Source organism: Pleurodeles waltl, chromosome 4_1 (assembly GCF_031143425.1).
Source record: "Pleurodeles waltl isolate 20211129_DDA chromosome 4_1, aPleWal1.hap1.20221129, whole genome shotgun sequence".
NCBI lineage: Eukaryota > Metazoa > Chordata > Amphibia > Caudata > Salamandridae > Pleurodeles > Pleurodeles waltl.
Genome location: NC_090442.1, coordinates 607707054 through 607724030, shown reverse-complemented (window position 1 = coordinate 607724030; position 16977 = coordinate 607707054). Strand labels below are relative to the sequence as shown.

The following is a 16977-nucleotide window of genomic DNA, read 5'->3' as shown; positions in this document are numbered from 1 at the left end:
AAAGAAGCTGAACCCCAACGTAAAACTTCACACTAATATTTTTCACAGTAAAACCCAGTCCTATTGGTCCTGTTGCAATGTGTGGTAGTATTAGAGAGCGTACTTTCTGCCTGGCACGCTTGAGCCTTTTATTTGGCTTTCGTGACTGGGACAAATCAAGAATGCGAACCAGTCAGACAGCACTTGCTTTTTCATGGACTGGAATCAGATTCTTTCATGGTGTGGGTTGTTCTTTCTAGAACTGTATCATCTGTCAGTGTTTCATCTCATTTTAAATCTCATTTTAAAATGCAGGGTCTGTACATGCAAATCCTACTAATTCTAAAAGTTGTTCCATTCACAGGTATTTACGAGTGGATTTGAAAGAAGCCTCATTTTGAAGTTTTGTGAAGAAATGTTTTCCATGAAGCAATTTGAGAAAGTAAGTGATTTAAAGTTATTTTCTTTGAAAAGAAGAATTTGCTTTTAGATTAACTATTTTTCCCCCTGTTCAGATTCAGTCATCTTTATAGTGATTTCATTTTTCAACCAGGGGTTCTCACCTTAGTGGAAGGTACTATCTTGTCAAGACAAGAAGGTACTTTCAAAATTATGACTTTGATGCTTACGTCACCATAACATTCACAACATACCACTCACCCTCTACTCATCTCAATCGGACCCTATCCTCACCTCTCTCACACACTTCAGCAGCACTTTAAACCCATGGTACTCAAACTTCAACTCTACCTTATTTCAGTCTAATCATACCTAACTTCAGCATCACCCTTCTTCACCTCAGTGTCACTTCAACTCGGCCTCCCCTAATCATCGATCAGAACAGAACCATTCCACATCCTCAGCTCTATCTCAGTCTCACTGCAATTCACCCTCTGTCCTCCAGACCTAATTTCAGTTCCTCCATAGTAGAGCACAGCCTCAATCTGACAATTTGCAACCAGCTCCGTCATTTGCTAAGTTGCTTCAGCCCTTCTATATGGCTTTGCCTGGGTGCAAAATAATAATTCATTAGAAAGCTACCATGTACCTCATTCTGGACATTTTGAGGAAAAGACAGAGAGGGAGCAGAACAGGCGGACCCCACACAGATTGTGGTGGTGGATAGAGACCGGAGTGGTCAGTTCACGTTGGCCAACAAAACAGCACTTTTTACTGTCTGTCTTGTGCACTGTAGGGTCTTTATGGTGGGTGTTGATGTACGCAGTATGAGAGAACTTCTGTTTTTTTTATTTTCTAGTAAATATGTGTCCGGGTGCTGCTGTTGCATAAATCATTACGGTTGCCCTCTTGAATGGTGGCTTTGTTTTCATCTGTTACCAGTGAGAACAAACTCCATATCATGCCTCATAACCTCTTAATAGAAATGTACGTATATATTTTATATATTTCTTTGAAAGTGATGAGGGCATACCTGCAAATTTAATTTGCGTTAGGCAAAAATATCTTTATGGATCTATAACTAATATATATAAATATATATGTGTGTGTGGTGAGAGAGTGATTTCTATAGACCTTATTTATTGGTTGCTTATATGGACATCATTATTATCCTGGGTTTTAATTTATTATGCTATTGTACTCCAAATTAGTTATATATATGTATATACACATGCCACTTTATTTAACCTTCATATGCATAGCAGAGACTTTAAGTATTGGCAGTTTAAGTGGACATCTTTACAATCTTGTGCATAAGAATCAAATATGTTCCATCATTCCAATCTATGTGTATGATTTAAAATGGATTGCATTATGTGAACAACATTAAAACAATTGGAATAATAGGATTATGAATAATACCAAGACACTTGGAACAATAGGATTGTTAACTGTATCACTTTTCACACTACAAGATGGCAGTACCAATATTTCTAACACTGTAGCTGCAATAACAGACGAAAAACTAACAATGTATATGAGGTAGTTGTTGTTTGGATTTGGGGAGTGTCCAGTAGAATCTGTCAGCCGAAACGCGTTGACATTAAGTTTGTTCAGGAGTAGCACATTAAATAAAAAAGGAAATACCGTAACAAACGTTTGGTCAGCGGCTGCCTTTATGCCAAACAAATGATGCTGTGGATTCATGCTGGGGATACAGCTGAGTGAGTGATTTGTCGAATCTTATCAATGTGAGATATATATATGTATATATATATATACACATATTTAAAAAATAAAATAAATTATTACCTGCTGGCTGTCACCTTTAGGTAGTTTGAGTTAGGACCTAGTTTCCGTAGCAAGAGCGTTTTTTGTGTTGCTAATAACTTTGGTGGCGTTTGACAAATCTTCAGGAAATTTTCAAAACTAGCTTGCCAGTCACTGCAGCTGCTGTCTGGACAGATTTAGGGTAATCCTTCAAGCAGGACCGCGAAAAAGGGCGGGGGTGTCCCAAAACACGTTTTCCCCATGCAATTTCCTATAGGGATTTTAGACACAACTACAGCACGAACCGCTAAACCGAATTACACCAAATTTAGCAGAAAGCTAGATCTTGGTCCAGAAAGTTTGCTTTTTGTAATTTGGTGTACAACTGTTTAGTAGTTTTGAAGTTATTAAAGTAAAAGTTTTATATAGATTTAGAAATGCAGATCCACTGTGGATCTGGGTATATCCGCTGATCCATGCACCAACAGCAGTGCTGTGATTGACTGGCAGAAATTGGAGAGGAAAGTTGTGACTGCCATTTTGTGCATCTGGACTCTGTTCCCAGAGGGAAAATAAAATGTAAAAGTGATGGTAGGGGCCAGGGTAGAGATGCCCTGAACCCATGGAGGGGTCTTTGAGGGATCCCTCATAGATAAGAAATTGCCCAAAAACGGTTCATTTTTTGCGCACTAGAATACATGGATTTGTGGTGGAAATGTGGTCCAGACCTCAATTTAAAAAAGCACATACGGCCACTCACGGACCCACACAGCAACTCACACACCCACTTACCCTCACACACCCATTCACACGCCCACTTACACACCCTCACACACCCGCACAACCACTGTCATACAGCCACTTACACGCCCACTCACAGACCCAGACAGCTACTCACACATGCATTCACACACCCACCCACAGTAGTTAAAGTTAGGAAATGGAATTAAAAAGACCTTTAAAATTCATTGAAGAAAAAAAAAAGGTTGCAGGGACGTTATAGTTCACATTTTGATACACAAAACCACCGAAATTAACTAGTTATAGTTATAGTTATCTCAAATGACTATAACTTGTGCCCTAAGGTAACTAGAACTTGCGCCCTCTCAAGGCAAGGTTAATTATCTCACACATTACATCACTCATGACATCATCCATCACATCATTGATAATATAACTGTAGGAAGTTGGCTCTGTATGTGCTATTTCAAAGTAAGGAATAGCATGCACAGAGTCCAAGGGTTCCCCTTAGAGGTAAGATAGTGGCAAAAAGAGATAATACTAATGCTCTATTTTGTGGTAGTGTGGTCGAGCAGTAGGCTTATCAAAGGAGTAGTGTTAAACATTTGTTGTACATACACACAGGCAATAAATTAGGAACACACACTCAGAGACAATTCCAGACCAATAGGTTTTTGTATAGAAAAATATATTTTCTTAGTTTATTTTAAGAACCCCAGGTTCAAATTCTACATGTAATATCTCATTTGAAAGGTATTGCAGGTAAGTACTTTAGGAACTTTGAATAATCACAATAGCATATATACCTTTTACACAAAACACATTTAGCTGTTTTAAAAGTGGACACTGTAATTTTCACAGTTCCTGGGGGAGGTAAAGTAATGTTAGTTCTTGCAGGTAAGTAAACCACCTACGGGGTTAAGATTGGGGTCCAAGGTAGCCCACCGTTGGGGGTTCAGAGCAACCCCAAAGTCACCACACCAGCAGCTCAGGGCCGGTCAGGTGCGGAGGTCAAAGAGGTGCCCAAAACACATAGGCTTCAATGGAGAGAAGGGGGTGCCCCGGTTCCGGTCTGCCAGCAGGTAAGTACCCGCGTCTTCGGAGGGCAGACCAGGGGGGTTTTGTAGGGCACCGGGGGGGGACACAAGTCCACACAAAAAGTATACCCTCAGCAGCGCGGGGGCGGCCGGGTGCAGGGTGCAAACAAGCGTCAGGTTTCCTGTAGATTTCAATGGGAGACCAAGGGGTCTCTTCAGCGGTGCAGGCAGGCAAGGGGGGGGCTCCTCGGGGTAGCCACCACCTGGGCAAGGGAGAGGACCTCCTGGGGGTCACTCCTGCACTGGAGTTCCGATCCTTCAGGTCCTGGGGGCTGCGGGTGCAGGGTCTTTTCCAGGCATCGGGATTTCAGAGTCAGGCAGTCGCGGTCAGGGGGAGTGTAGGAAGTTGGCTCTGTATGTGCTATTTCAAAGTAAGGAATAGCATGCACAGAGTCCAAGGGTTCCCCTTAGAGGTAAGATAGTGGCAAAAAGAGATAATACTAATGCTCTATTTTGTGGTAGTGTGGTCGAGCAGTAGGCTTATCAAAGGAGTAGTGTTAAGCATTTGTTGTACATACACACAGGCAATAAATGAGGAACACACACTCAGAGACAAATCCAGCCAATAGGTTTTGTTATAGAAAAATATATTTTCTTAGTTTATTTTAAGAACCACAGGTTCAAATTCTACATGTAATATCTCATTTGAAAGGTATTGCAGGTAAGTACTTTAGGAACTTTGAATCATTACATTAGCATTTATACTTTTTACATAAAACACAAATAGCTGTTTTTAAAGTGGACACTGCAATTTTCACAGTTCCTGGGGGAGGTAAAGTATTGTTATTTTTAACAGGTAAGTAAGTCACTTACAGGTCTCAGTTTTTGGTCCAAGGTAGCCCACCGTTGGGGGTTCAGAGCAACCCCAAAGTTACCACACCAGCAGCTCAGGGCCGGTCAGGTGCAGAGGTCAAAGAGGTGCCCAAAACACATAGGCTTCAATGGAGAAAAGGGGGTGCCCCGGTTCCAGTCTGCCAGCAGGTAAGTACCCGTGTCTTCGGAGGGCAGACCATGGGGTTTTTGTAGGGCACCGGGGGGGACACGAGTCAGCACAAAAAGTACACCCTCAGCAGCGCGGGGGCGGCCGGGTGCAGTGTGGGAACACGCGTCTGGTTTCCAGTAGTTTCCTATGGGAGACCAAGGGGTCTCTTCAGCGATGCAGGCAAGGGGGGGGCTCCTCGGGGTAGCCACCACCTGGGCAAGGGAGAGGGCCTCCTGGGGGTCACTCCTGCACAGAAGTTCCGCTCCTTCAGGTGCTGGGGGCTGCGGGTGCAGGGTCTTTTCCAGCCGTCGGGAAAGGAGAGTTCAGGCAGTCGCGGTCAGGGGGAGCCTCGTGATTCCCTCTGCAGGCGTCGCTGTGGGGGCTCAGGGGGGACAACTTTGGTTACTCACGGTCCTGGAGTCGCTGGAGGGTCCTCCCTGAGGTGTTGGTTCTTCACCAGTCGAGTCAGGGTCGCTGGGTGCAGTGTTGCAAGTCTCACGCTTCTTGCAGGGATTTGCAGGGGTCTTTAAATCTGCTCCTCTGTAACAAAGTTGCAGTTCTTTTGGAGCAGTGCCGCTGTCCTCAGGAGTTTCTTGTCTTTCTTGAAGCAGGGCAGTCCTCTGAGGATTCAGAGGTCGCTGGTCCCTTGGAAAGCGTCGCTGGAGCAGGTTTCTTTGGAAGGCAGGAGACAGGCCGGTAAGTCTGGGGCCAAAGCAGTTGGTGTCTTCTGTTCTTCCTCTGCAGGGGTTTTTCAGCTCAGCAGTCCTCTTCTTCTTGTAGTTTCAGGAATCTAAATTCTTAGGTTCAGGGAAGCCCTTAAATACAAAATTTAAGGGCGTGTTTAGGTCTGGGGGGTTAGTAGCCAATGGCTACTAGCCCTGAGGGTGGGTACACCCTCTTTGTGCCTCCTCCCAAGGGGAGGGGGTCACAATCCTATCCCTATTGGGGGAATCCTCCTTCTACAAGATGGAGGATTTCTAAAAGTCAGAGTCACCTCAGCTCAGGACACCTTAGGGGCTGTCCTGACTGGCCAGTGACTCCTCCTTGTTTTTCTCATTATCTCTCCTGGACTTGCCGCCAAAAGTGGGGGCTGGGTCCAGGGGGCGGGCATCTCCACTAGCTGGAGTGCGCTGGGGCATTGTAACACGAAGCTTGAGCCTTTGAAGCTCACTGCTAGGTGTTACAGTTCCTGCAGGGGGGAGGTGTGAAGCACCTCCACCCAGAGCAGGCTTTGTTTCTGTCCTCAGAGAGCACAAAGGCTCTCACCGCATGGGGTCTGAAACTCGTCTCTCAGCAGCAGGCTGGCAGAGACCAGTCAGTCCTGCACTGAACAATTGGGTAAAATACAGGGGGCATCTCTAAGAGGCCCTCTGTGTGCATTTTTTAATAAATCCAACACTGGCATCAGTGTGGGTTTATTATTCTGAGAAGTTTGATACTAAACTTCCCAGTATTCAGTGTAGCCATTATGGAGCTGTGGAGTTCGTTTTTGACAGACTCCCAGACCATATACTCTTATGGCTACCCTGCACTTACAATGTCTAAGGTTTTGCTTAGACACTGTAGGGGCATAGTGCTCATGCACCTATGCCCTCACCTGTGGTATAGTGCACCCTGCCTTAGGGCTGCAAGGCCTGCTAGAGGGGTGACTTACCTATGCCACAGGCAGTGTGAGGCTGGCATGGCACCCTGAGGGGAGTGCCATGTCGACTGTCATTTTCTCCCCACCAGCACACACAAGCTGGCAAGCAGTGTGTCTGTGCTGAGTGAGGGGTCCCTAGGGTGGCATAAGACATGCTGCAGCCCTTAGAGACCTTCCCTGGCATCAGGGCCCTTGGTACTAGGGGTACCAGTTACAAGGGACTTACCTGGGTGCCAGGGTTGTGCCAATTGTGGAAACAATGGTACATTTTAGGTGAAAGAACACTGGTGCTGGGACCTGGTTAGCAGGGTCCCAGCACACTTCTCAGTCAAGTCAGAATCAGTATCAGGCTAAAAGTGGGGGGTAACTGCAACAGGGAGCCATTTCTTTACAGGGAGCCTCGGGATTCCCTCTGCAGGCGTCGCTGTGGGGGCTCAGGGGGGACAACTTTGGTTACTCATAGTCTTGGAGTCGCCGGAGGGTCCTCCCTGTAGCGTTGTTTCTTCACCAGTCGAGTCGGGGTCGCCGGGTGCAGTGTTGCAAGTCTCACGCTTCTTGCGGGGATTGCAGGGGTCTTTAAATCTGCTCCTCTGGATACAAAGTTGCAGTCTTTGTTGAACAGGGCTGCTGTTCTCTGGAGTTTCTTGGTCTTTTGGAAGCAGGGCAGTCCTCTGAGGATTCAGAGGTCGCTGGTCCTGGGGAAAGCGTCGCTGGAGCAGTTTTCTTCCGAAGGAGGGAGACCGGCCGGTAGGACTGGGGCAAAAGCAGTTGGTGTCTTCTTCTTCTCTGCAGGGTTTTTCAGCTCAGCAGTCCTCTTCTTCGTAAGTTGCAGGAATCTCGTTTCCTAGGTTCTGGGGAGCCCCTAAATACTGAATTTAGGGGTGTGTTTAGGTCTGGGAGGGCAGTAGCCAATGGCTACTGTCCTTGAGGGTGGGTACACCCTCTTTGTGCCTCCTCCCTGTGGCGTGGGGGGGCACATCCTTATTCCTATTGGGGGAATCCTCCTTCTACAAGATGGAGGATTTCTAAAAGTCAGAGTCACCTCAGCTCAGGACACCTTAGGGGCTGTCCTGACTGGCCAGTGACTCCTCCTTGTTTTTCTCATTATCTCTCCTGGACTTGCCGCCAAAAGTGGGGGCTGGGTCCAGGGGGCGGGCATCTCCACTAGCTGGAGTGCGCTGGGGCATTGTAACACGAAGCTTGAGCCTTTGAAGCTCACTGCTAGGTGTTACAGTTCCTGCAGGGGGGAGGTGTGAAGCACCTCCACCCAGAGCAGGCTTTGTTTCTGTCCTCAGAGAGCACAAAGGCTCTCACCGCATGGGGTCTGAAACTCGTCTCTCAGCAGCAGGCTGGCACAGACCAGTCAGTCCTGCACTGAACAATTGGGTAAAATACAGGGGGTATCTCTAAGATGCCCTCTGTGTGCATTTTTTTATAAATCCAACACTGGAATCAGTGTGGGTTTATTATTCTGAGAAGTTTGGTACCAAACTTCCCAGTATTCAGTGTAGCCATTATGGAGCTGTGGAGTTCGTTTTTGACAGACTCCCAGACCATATTTTCTTATGGCTACCCTGCACTTACAATGTCTAAGGTTTTGCTTAGACACTGTAGGGGCATAGTGCTCATGCACCTATGCCCTCACCTGTGGTATAGTGCACCCTGCCTTAGGCCTTAGGGCTGTAAGACCTGCTAGAGGGGTGACTTACCTATGCCACAGGCAGTGTGAGGTTGGCATGGCACCCTGAGGGGAGTGCCATGTCGACTTAGTCATTTTCTCCCCACCAGCACACACAAGCTGGCAAGCAGTGTGTCTGTGCTGAGTGAGGGGTCCCTAGGGTGGCATAAGACATGCTGCAGCCCTTAGAGACCTTCCCTGGCATCAGGGCCCTTGGTTCCAGGGGTACCAGTTACAAGGGACTTACCTGGGTGCCAGGGTTGTGCCAATTGTGGAGACAATGGTACATTTTTAGGTGAAAGAATACTGGTGCTGGGGCCTGGTTAGCAGGGTCCCAGCACACTTCTCAGTCAAGTCAGCATCAGTATCAGGCAAAAAGTGGGGAGTAACTGCAACAGGGAGCCATTTCTTTACAATAACTTTTTCATTTGCAGTGAAATTATTGATGAGAAAACTGTGCATGGCGGGGGCGCGCGTTATAGTTACCTTAGGGCACAAGTTAAAGTTACTTGATGAAATAACTATATCTGATGAATTTCTGTGGTTTTGTGTGTGTAAAACTGAACCTAACTAAAACGTCTATATAACCTTTCTTTTTTTTTAAAGTTAATTTTTAAGGTTTTATAATTCACTGAAAACAACAAAGGTTACAGGAACTTGGTAGTTAGGTTCTGAATTTCCTCGCACAATACCTTAGAAATTCAGCAGTTATAGTTATGGTTAACAGATGTAAATAATACCAGTGCCGCATAAGCCCTTAGGCAATGCAAGGCAGGGGTTGGCCGCAAGGCCTGGTCTATGCAGCCAATCCTCCTGCATGCACCTAAACCCAAACCAAAGGTTACAGGGACGTTATAGTTAGGAAAAACTATATAAAAAAAACATATTAATTCACTTAAAGTCCAAAGATTCCAGGCACGTTATAGCTAGGCTCACATCTTAAATGTTCAAAACCATTTAAATTTACCAGTTATAGTTAGCTATCTGAAGTAGCTATAACCTGTGCCCTAAGGTAACTATAACTCGCTCCCTCGTTGTGCACTGCTGATTATTCCACAAATTATGGCACTCATGACATCTTTGATAACATCATTGATAATATCACTGTAATATTTACAGTAACATTTTTGACGAACAAACTGTGCATGATGAGGGCGCGAGTTATAGCTGGGCATAAGTTATAGTTACTTCAGATAACTCTTACTATAACTAGTGAATGTCTTTGGTTTTGTACGTTTAAAATGTGAACCTAACTATAACGTCCCTGTAACCTTTGTTTTTTTTAAGTGACTATAGATATAGATATATATGTAGATAACAAATTTTCACAGCACTCCACAAGTCCAATTATTTCTCCTTTATTTCATTGCATAGCTACAGCTATGCAATGAAATAAAGGAGAAATAATTGGACTTGTGGAGTGCTGTGAAAATTCTTTGTTATCTATATATTTCCATGGATGGTCCCCATCGTCACAATCACCAGCAGATGAGTGTGCCACTCAAACAACAGACTACCTTTGTTTTGAGATAGATATCTATGTATGTATAGCTATATAGATAGATATAGCAAATGATTGTATGAAGAGCAAAATCTTGTGTACCCAGAGCAAAAGAGCATTTGCCTTTATCTTTGTTTGCAGATTGAATTTACTTTTGTTAAAGGAGTTTAATTGTTTAAGCTATATGAAAAACGAAGTATATGGTTCGGGTGTTGTTACAGGATTTTGCCAACAGAATTCAATTCACATTTTGATGTCCTCTTCTGTACTTGCCCAAAAATCCATTAAAACTAAATGTCAGCCTTAAATTGCTTTACAGTATTTCCTACCTAGTTTGCTTGAGTATATTGAGCTTTGCTTCATGTCAGAAGGATGTGTCTTCAAAGATGAGGCTCTGGTGCTTTTGGCAAAACTTATCCTAGAAAAAGCTGAACCGCCTAGTGTGGCATCAATGGCGTTTGAGAAATACCCTCTGCTTTTCACAAAGGAAACAGTGCTGTAAGTATGGTCTTTCTAATTTCTTCAAAATGAAAATTCCCTTTGCGAAAACTGGTGCATGTTTTGTTCAGTTTTACTTGCAAAATCGAAAGTAATTTTAGTATAGGCTACTCATGCCACCACCATACTAATGCTTGAACACACAGGTTGAGAGGTCTTGGCATTTTTGGTATACCACATGCTAGATAGGTTTTGTAGAGTTAACTTGCTTCTTTGCTTCTTAAAGGTCACAGATTGAAGGCATATGGTGGATCAGTGTGAAAAGACTACACTGGTACTTTCTGTGACATCCTTCCACATCTCTGACAAGTGTAATTGCAAAGAAAGCTTGCTTTAAATTTTTATGGGTTGTCATCTTGAGGTGATTTTGCTTTAGTGTCTAGTTCTGATTTCATTTACTCTGATGCAGGTAGACAGGCTCTCAATTCATGTTAATGCAACAATTTGAGGAAAATGGACAAACTGGAGTACAACGTAAGAAGCATTCGTAGAAAAAAAAAAAAAAAGATTTTATCAGAAGTAACTCATCTTGTTTCAGCCACCTCCAAACTAAGTTGTGTAATTGTGCTTTTTAGGGTCGAGCCTGCGTTGCATGCGCGCGCATGCGTATCGCAGCGAGACGCTTTAGGTATTAAAAAAGGGCTCGGAGCCTTGTCGACGTCACGTCAGTGTTTTTCATTGGTTTCTGGGCTTGCCTATTAAAGTCTGCTTGCTTTCATTAGTCGAAGGCATGCATACGTCATGCCTTTTCCGGTGGCTAGCCCTCCTCGAACGCATCGACCAAGTACAGAAAACATGCGAAGCTCGCTGTTTTCTGTCCGGCTCGTGGACTACTTTTTTTCTCTATTTTCCTAGCGCGATTTTGTTAGGCAGAAGTCGAGCGCTTTACACAGTTAATTGCACTTTTTCGGGTTACATACATAAAAGCACTTTTGCCGATAGGTGAAAAGTCAGGTTAGGCGTTTACAACGCGATCAGCTCTAACATGAGCAAACGCGAGACCCGTTGCATTGCAAATGCTTGTTATAGTTGCTATCAAGTGACTGCATATAGCTGCGTCAGTGTTATGATTTACTGCTTTTGTAGCACAAATGTATATTTTCTTGTGCCATATGACATGCAGAACATATAGAAGTTGCTTGCCTACATGTTCAAATGTAGAATTTTCTGTTGTAGGACTGATCTTCAGTAATAATTTGGCTAACACATATTTGGTGGTAGCAGTGACCATGTCTCCGTACTTGCTAGTAGAATAAACTGCTCTAGAATACCCAGACCTTGGGATAGATCATGGATGGGTACATAAGGTGTCCCGAAACACACTACGTAAGCTGAGGTATCTTCTGCTATTCTTGTGGTCGATCCAGAAAGCTTGTTGGATTTTGTTTTTGTTACATTTCCCCCCTTGTATTTTTTTCCACCCTCTAAATATCTGCCCTTTAACTCTGTGTTGCTCTCTCACTTGTTTGCTCCTCTATCTTTTGTGTTCCTAACCCAAACTCTCCCGCCAAGCTGTAGGATGCTGTCACCCTCATATGCTTCTCTCCATCCCTCGCTGCTATCTCCTTCATGCGTTGCATTCTGTCTTTCTCTAAGGTACTCTTCTTCACCCCACATTCCCATGCTGTTCGTAGTTCTCGTCATCATGTGCTTCTCTATTCTCCACCCTTCTTTCTCTCTCATCCCTGTTTTTCCCTTCTCCCCACACTGCTTCTCCTTTTTTTCCCCCCCAACCCCTGTTATTTTGCCCTTTTCCATTGAAAATATGTATTTTTTTTTATTTGCCAATCCACGTGCCATCCACCACCTTGGAATGGTAAGTAAAAAAATTTAACTGGAGCTTGCATAATTTTCTAGATGCATGCATGCATCCTGAGGCATGCAAACAACTACAGAATGATGCGACTGGCAACAGCAGTCATAACATTGCCCCTTTTTTCCCTTCTGCATAGCATCACCAAATGGAATTGGCGAAGCCTGTAGGTTCAAACGGAAAGACCTATTTTTTTTTCTTCAAATTATTTTTTATAGATTGCATTGCCATCTAATGCAGGCTGTTGCTTTCTTGCTCAGACTTACCGTACCTAAATTCTTCCAGTTTATAGGTTTGTTTGAAATCAGTCATTATTTTTTGATCACCTTAGAGATTAACAAAAAATGTTATGCTGCCTTTCAGGTTCAGCAAAGTACTCCAAAAAAGTGCGACATGCCAGAAAAAAGGGCCAGTAACGGTGCTAGACTACATTTTATCTTTGATTGAGTTACCAGAGCACGAAGATGTTGCTGACCTTTCTCATCCATGGACTGCCCTCATCGTTCTTCCCCACATTCGGTAAAAAATTATTGTTTGATTGTGGCTTATGTCAAGACACATAGTCAGCATTGGTAAATATATGTTGTGAAGTTCATTCAAACGTGTTTTATCTATTACCTTTTTTTAAGTATTTGTGCTTTCTGAAAAGTAAACTCGCTTTGACTGCAAAGGGTTTTCAAATTACATTTTCTTGTTTACCAAAGGTACAGTACCTGGGGGTCCCGTGTGCATCAGGGACCGGCGCCACCCTCCTCGAGAGTGGCGTTGGATTCTTGAGAATGACTCTGTCAACAACGTCGCGATAGCCCAAGTTAGAGCTATTGGATTTCTAAGCGCTGTATTGAAGTTTAATCTTTCAAAATTCTTATCTTTGCTTGCGTATGTTGGATTTTTGTCGTTTTGGTCTTGTTTTACTCAGATACATTTTGGCTATTTGTCTAAACTGGTGTTGAGTGCAGTGCTTTTGTGGTATTTTAACTGTGTGTTTGTACAAACACTTTACACGTTCCTTCTGAGATAAGCCTGACTGCTTGTGCCAAGCTACCAAGGGGGTGAACAGGGGTTATCTGAGCTGTGTATCTCCCTTATCTTGACTAGACTGAGGGTTCCCCTACTTGGACAGGGTGCAAACTGACTGCCAACTAGAGACCCCATTTCTAACACTGGTGATCAGCAGTTGAGGATAAGACTTGTATTTGTACTTGACATATAGTGATTGGTGTACACTACTGTTTTATGGCAGACCATTACACAACCACATACTGTTTTTTTCTCTTAGATTTTTGCTTTTTTCCTTGCCTTCTGAAACACTGCACCTTTGTTAAACCTTAGTCACAATCATGTCTGGTGAGCCATCAGTTGGAGCTGCAGAAGTAGTGTTTGAGTTGGAGAGCTTGGAGACCTATACGGTGCCTCAGCTCAAAAACTTCTGCAAAGAGTTCAAATTTCCTATTAAAAACCTCACTAAAAAGGTGCAAAAGACACTGAAGGCCTGGCTGGCAGCAACGTAGGCTGATAGCCCACCGAGGAGGAGAATGTTGCTGTGGATATGGAGGTGCAAAGCATCCATCATGTCTTGTAGAATAACAAAGGGATGCCTGGAGGGAGGACCTCCAAGGCAGGCAGCAGTGTTTCTTCCAAAGGCTTGACCCATGAGGAACTGGAGGATAGGCTGGAAACCAGGAGGCATCATTTGGAAATGCAGCAGAAGCTCAAGCTGCAGCATGAAAGGGAGCTTCAGCTGGAGCTGGCTAGGATGAGGCGGGAGAATGAGAAAGACAAAATTGCTAATTGATATGGAGAAGGAGAAAATGCATTTAGCTCAGGAGCTGAGCTTGAAGGAGCTGGACTGCAGGAGCAGGTCCAGCACAGATGGTGGCAGTGTTTCTTCAGTGCATTCTGAGAGGATATTGAACCTTCCCAAGAGTGTAGGGAATGCGTACACTCATGAGAATGACATCCACAGGTGGTTTCAGGGCTATGAGGCAGCTCTCCACATGCACGAGATCCCCAAGAGAGATTGGGGTGTTATCTCTACCTGTCTTTTTGTTTTAGTGAAATATTGAATGATGTGCTCCCACACCTCCATCCTAAGGAGGCATCAGAGAGTGTGTCAACCGGAAGCTGCCAAGTTGGTATTGACACTCAGGGTCCAGAGATCACCACCAGCAATCAAATGGGATTATATGCTCAGGTATTCTACCTCAGCAACATCAATTGAAGCTTTGTGCTTAGTGTGTGTAGGCTGGTGTAAATCCTATCTATGGGGATGCAACTCCCTCCAAACCTCAATTAACTGCCAATGTGCCAATGTGAGATTGAAGAGGCAAACTGCCTGGAGGTCAACCTGCATGGGGCACCTCCAAAGGCAGCACCGATCTGTGCTTCAGAACATCTAGCACCATTTGTTTACTCCCCTCCCAGAAGACATGCTTCATCAAGCTTGTCTGCATCTAGTGAGTTAAGGAATTTAATTTGAATCTCTTTATGTGTGTAAATACTTGCCAAAACCATTCCTCTCCTATCCTTTGTCCCCTCCGTAATAACATCTTCCACTATTGTGCGGTTCAACTTGTATGGCTCCAGTGGGGCAATACAGACCATGGTCCCTCATAAAATATTTGAGTATGTTGCACCCACCATTTGGCTCCTCTAGTTACCTCATTTTGTCTAGCTCCTTTTAATCAGGTGGGGTTCCTGAATTACAAGCAAAGTGTATAGACCTGCACTTTAAGCAAGGAACTACTCCCATTCATTTTGCCGGTGTCCCAAGCCTCCTAGCTTACCAAGTCAGAAAATTATAACCAGTGTGCACTCAAGCATATGAAATAGACACTGGAGAAAACAATGGCCTTTCAGATCCCAAAGTGACCCTGGGCAAGTAACGCTCTGCATGGAACCTTTTACCATGTCTCTCTCTCTGTCCCACACCGTCAGCTCCTTGAGGACAGTGTAGATTTATTTTGCATTACCCTCTGTGCCAGTCGTCTATGGTCAGTGAAGGAGCAGGTTTTATGTCTATGGTGACAGCTTTGGTTTGGTTTTTAAGGTTGGATTTTGCAGGGTATCGTTGGATTGTGCTCACTAGGATCATCTCCACTGATTTTAGTGTGTCCTCAGTCTGTGATCCAGTGTGCATCACTATGTGCATCTCTGCAGGCAGACCATTTTCTCCTTTGGGGTGTACCATTGTTCCAAGAATCCGCACTGCAATTTGAGGTCGCCATGCCCAAGTCAGTCAGTGGTATTTGGGTGATGGGCCCCTGGTTGCCTTCTGGGGTCTGCACCCACCCTATTCTGAGAGGTAATTAGGGAGTGGGGATGTCATCAATCATCGACCCTGAAGGCCCATCACACACCACAAGGGACATAAAGGTTGTGCCCTGCCTCTCAGTACTTGTCTCACCAATGCTCACTCTGAGCCTACCTGTAATTACATAAGCATTCCTTGGTGTGTCACGAAAATCACATGTGCCGGTCATGCCCGGGTTGTCACAGGGGGTGGAAGTAGGGGTCCACACTTGCCAGCCTCTAATCCCTCCACTCCAATTACAATTTTAATATTAAATCACTTGTGGCTAAGTAGCTTGTCCCTGACCCCGGGGCCTTCACTTTTACTCACTGTAACACCAGGCAAGCCACGTTGGTACCAACATGTTCTAGGCATGCAGAGCCCCTGCAGGCTCATCTCTTTTCACCTGTGAGCATGAGTGCCTTTCCTTCTGCCAGTGCTCAGTCTGGTGATTTTGAGCCAAAACTACACAGTTTGCTTATGGAGTGTATACATGCACCTGCGTCCAAAGGCTGCCACTGTGCTCCGCTGCGCTCCAGATCACATATCCACCTACATCTTCCTATATTGTCCAACTGAATCCACAGGTAGCGCCCACCAGACAATGAGGCAGCCCCACTTCCACTTTAGCTATTCTTTTCCCCAGCTCCAGGTTCCCACTACTTCTCAACAGGAAACCACAGCTGTCTTGGTGCCCTTGCAAGAGGCACAGTTGGCTTCCTACTTCATTCCCTCATGGGGGCTATAGTGTCCCAATCAGACCCAGCTCCTCCACTCTTAATGCAGCACTGAAATGGAGGCAGAACAAATATTGGGACAGCCCACCAAGGGGCAGGATCAAGGGTGATTTCGGGGAGGTCTCAGGGAATAGCGGAAGAGAATGTCTCGCTTTTATCTCATTCTCAGTCATGCTCCATTTATTGTGCTCTGAGTGCTCTCTAAAGAATCTTTCCTTCCTAGGAGCAACCATCCCTCCCTACCTAGAGTTTTTCCACAGAATCAAGCACTCTACCAAATTGATTCCAGTTAATAGAAATGTAATGTGTTTTCTGTCTAAAATTAGGTGTCCTAAAAATAAGGTCAGTTTTCCTCAAAAACTTGCAAATGCCTTGCTCTCTTCGAACCAAATTTCTGTTACTGATCCTAAAGGTTTATTATTTTTGTCTATAGTCCATCATTTCATATCTCTGCTGTTTCTAAGTTCATTGCATAACAGCTGCTAATGTTACCTCCATCAATGGCACTCAATTTACTGACCTCTAATGGAATTGGATGCTGGTTGAATTTTCACAACCTCAAAGTTGTGACCTGTAAATGACTACTGATGAAAGCACCGATTGTGTAACTCACTGAGCGATAATGTATGGAACCCAATAATTATTGTGTCCGTTTTTATTAGTGAAGAAGTACATGCAGTCCTTATAGGCTTCTCTTTATTTTCAGGTTGCATATATTGACCAAAGTATCACAATTATGTGGGTTTATGTATGTAAAGAAGCTTGCTGAAAGAGAATACACACCTGCAATACTTATTATTTTGCGTTTCAGTGATATTTTGGAGCTACTGGACCTTTACGTAGGTAGC

General features: G+C 44.4%; 1 protein-coding gene across 1 annotated transcript in view; it reads left to right on the top strand.

Moving 5' to 3' along the window:
* The window catches only part of UTP20 (UTP20 small subunit processome component), a 966235-nt gene that overhangs the window by 121190 nt on the left and 828068 nt on the right, over positions 1-16977 (top strand). The window contains exons 11-13 of the mRNA XM_069229033.1: positions 344-421; positions 10109-10287; positions 12464-12619. Coding sequence (XP_069085134.1) covers positions 344-421; positions 10109-10287; positions 12464-12619 — 413 coding nt within the window. The remainder of the gene's footprint in view (positions 1-343; positions 422-10108; positions 10288-12463; positions 12620-16977) is intronic.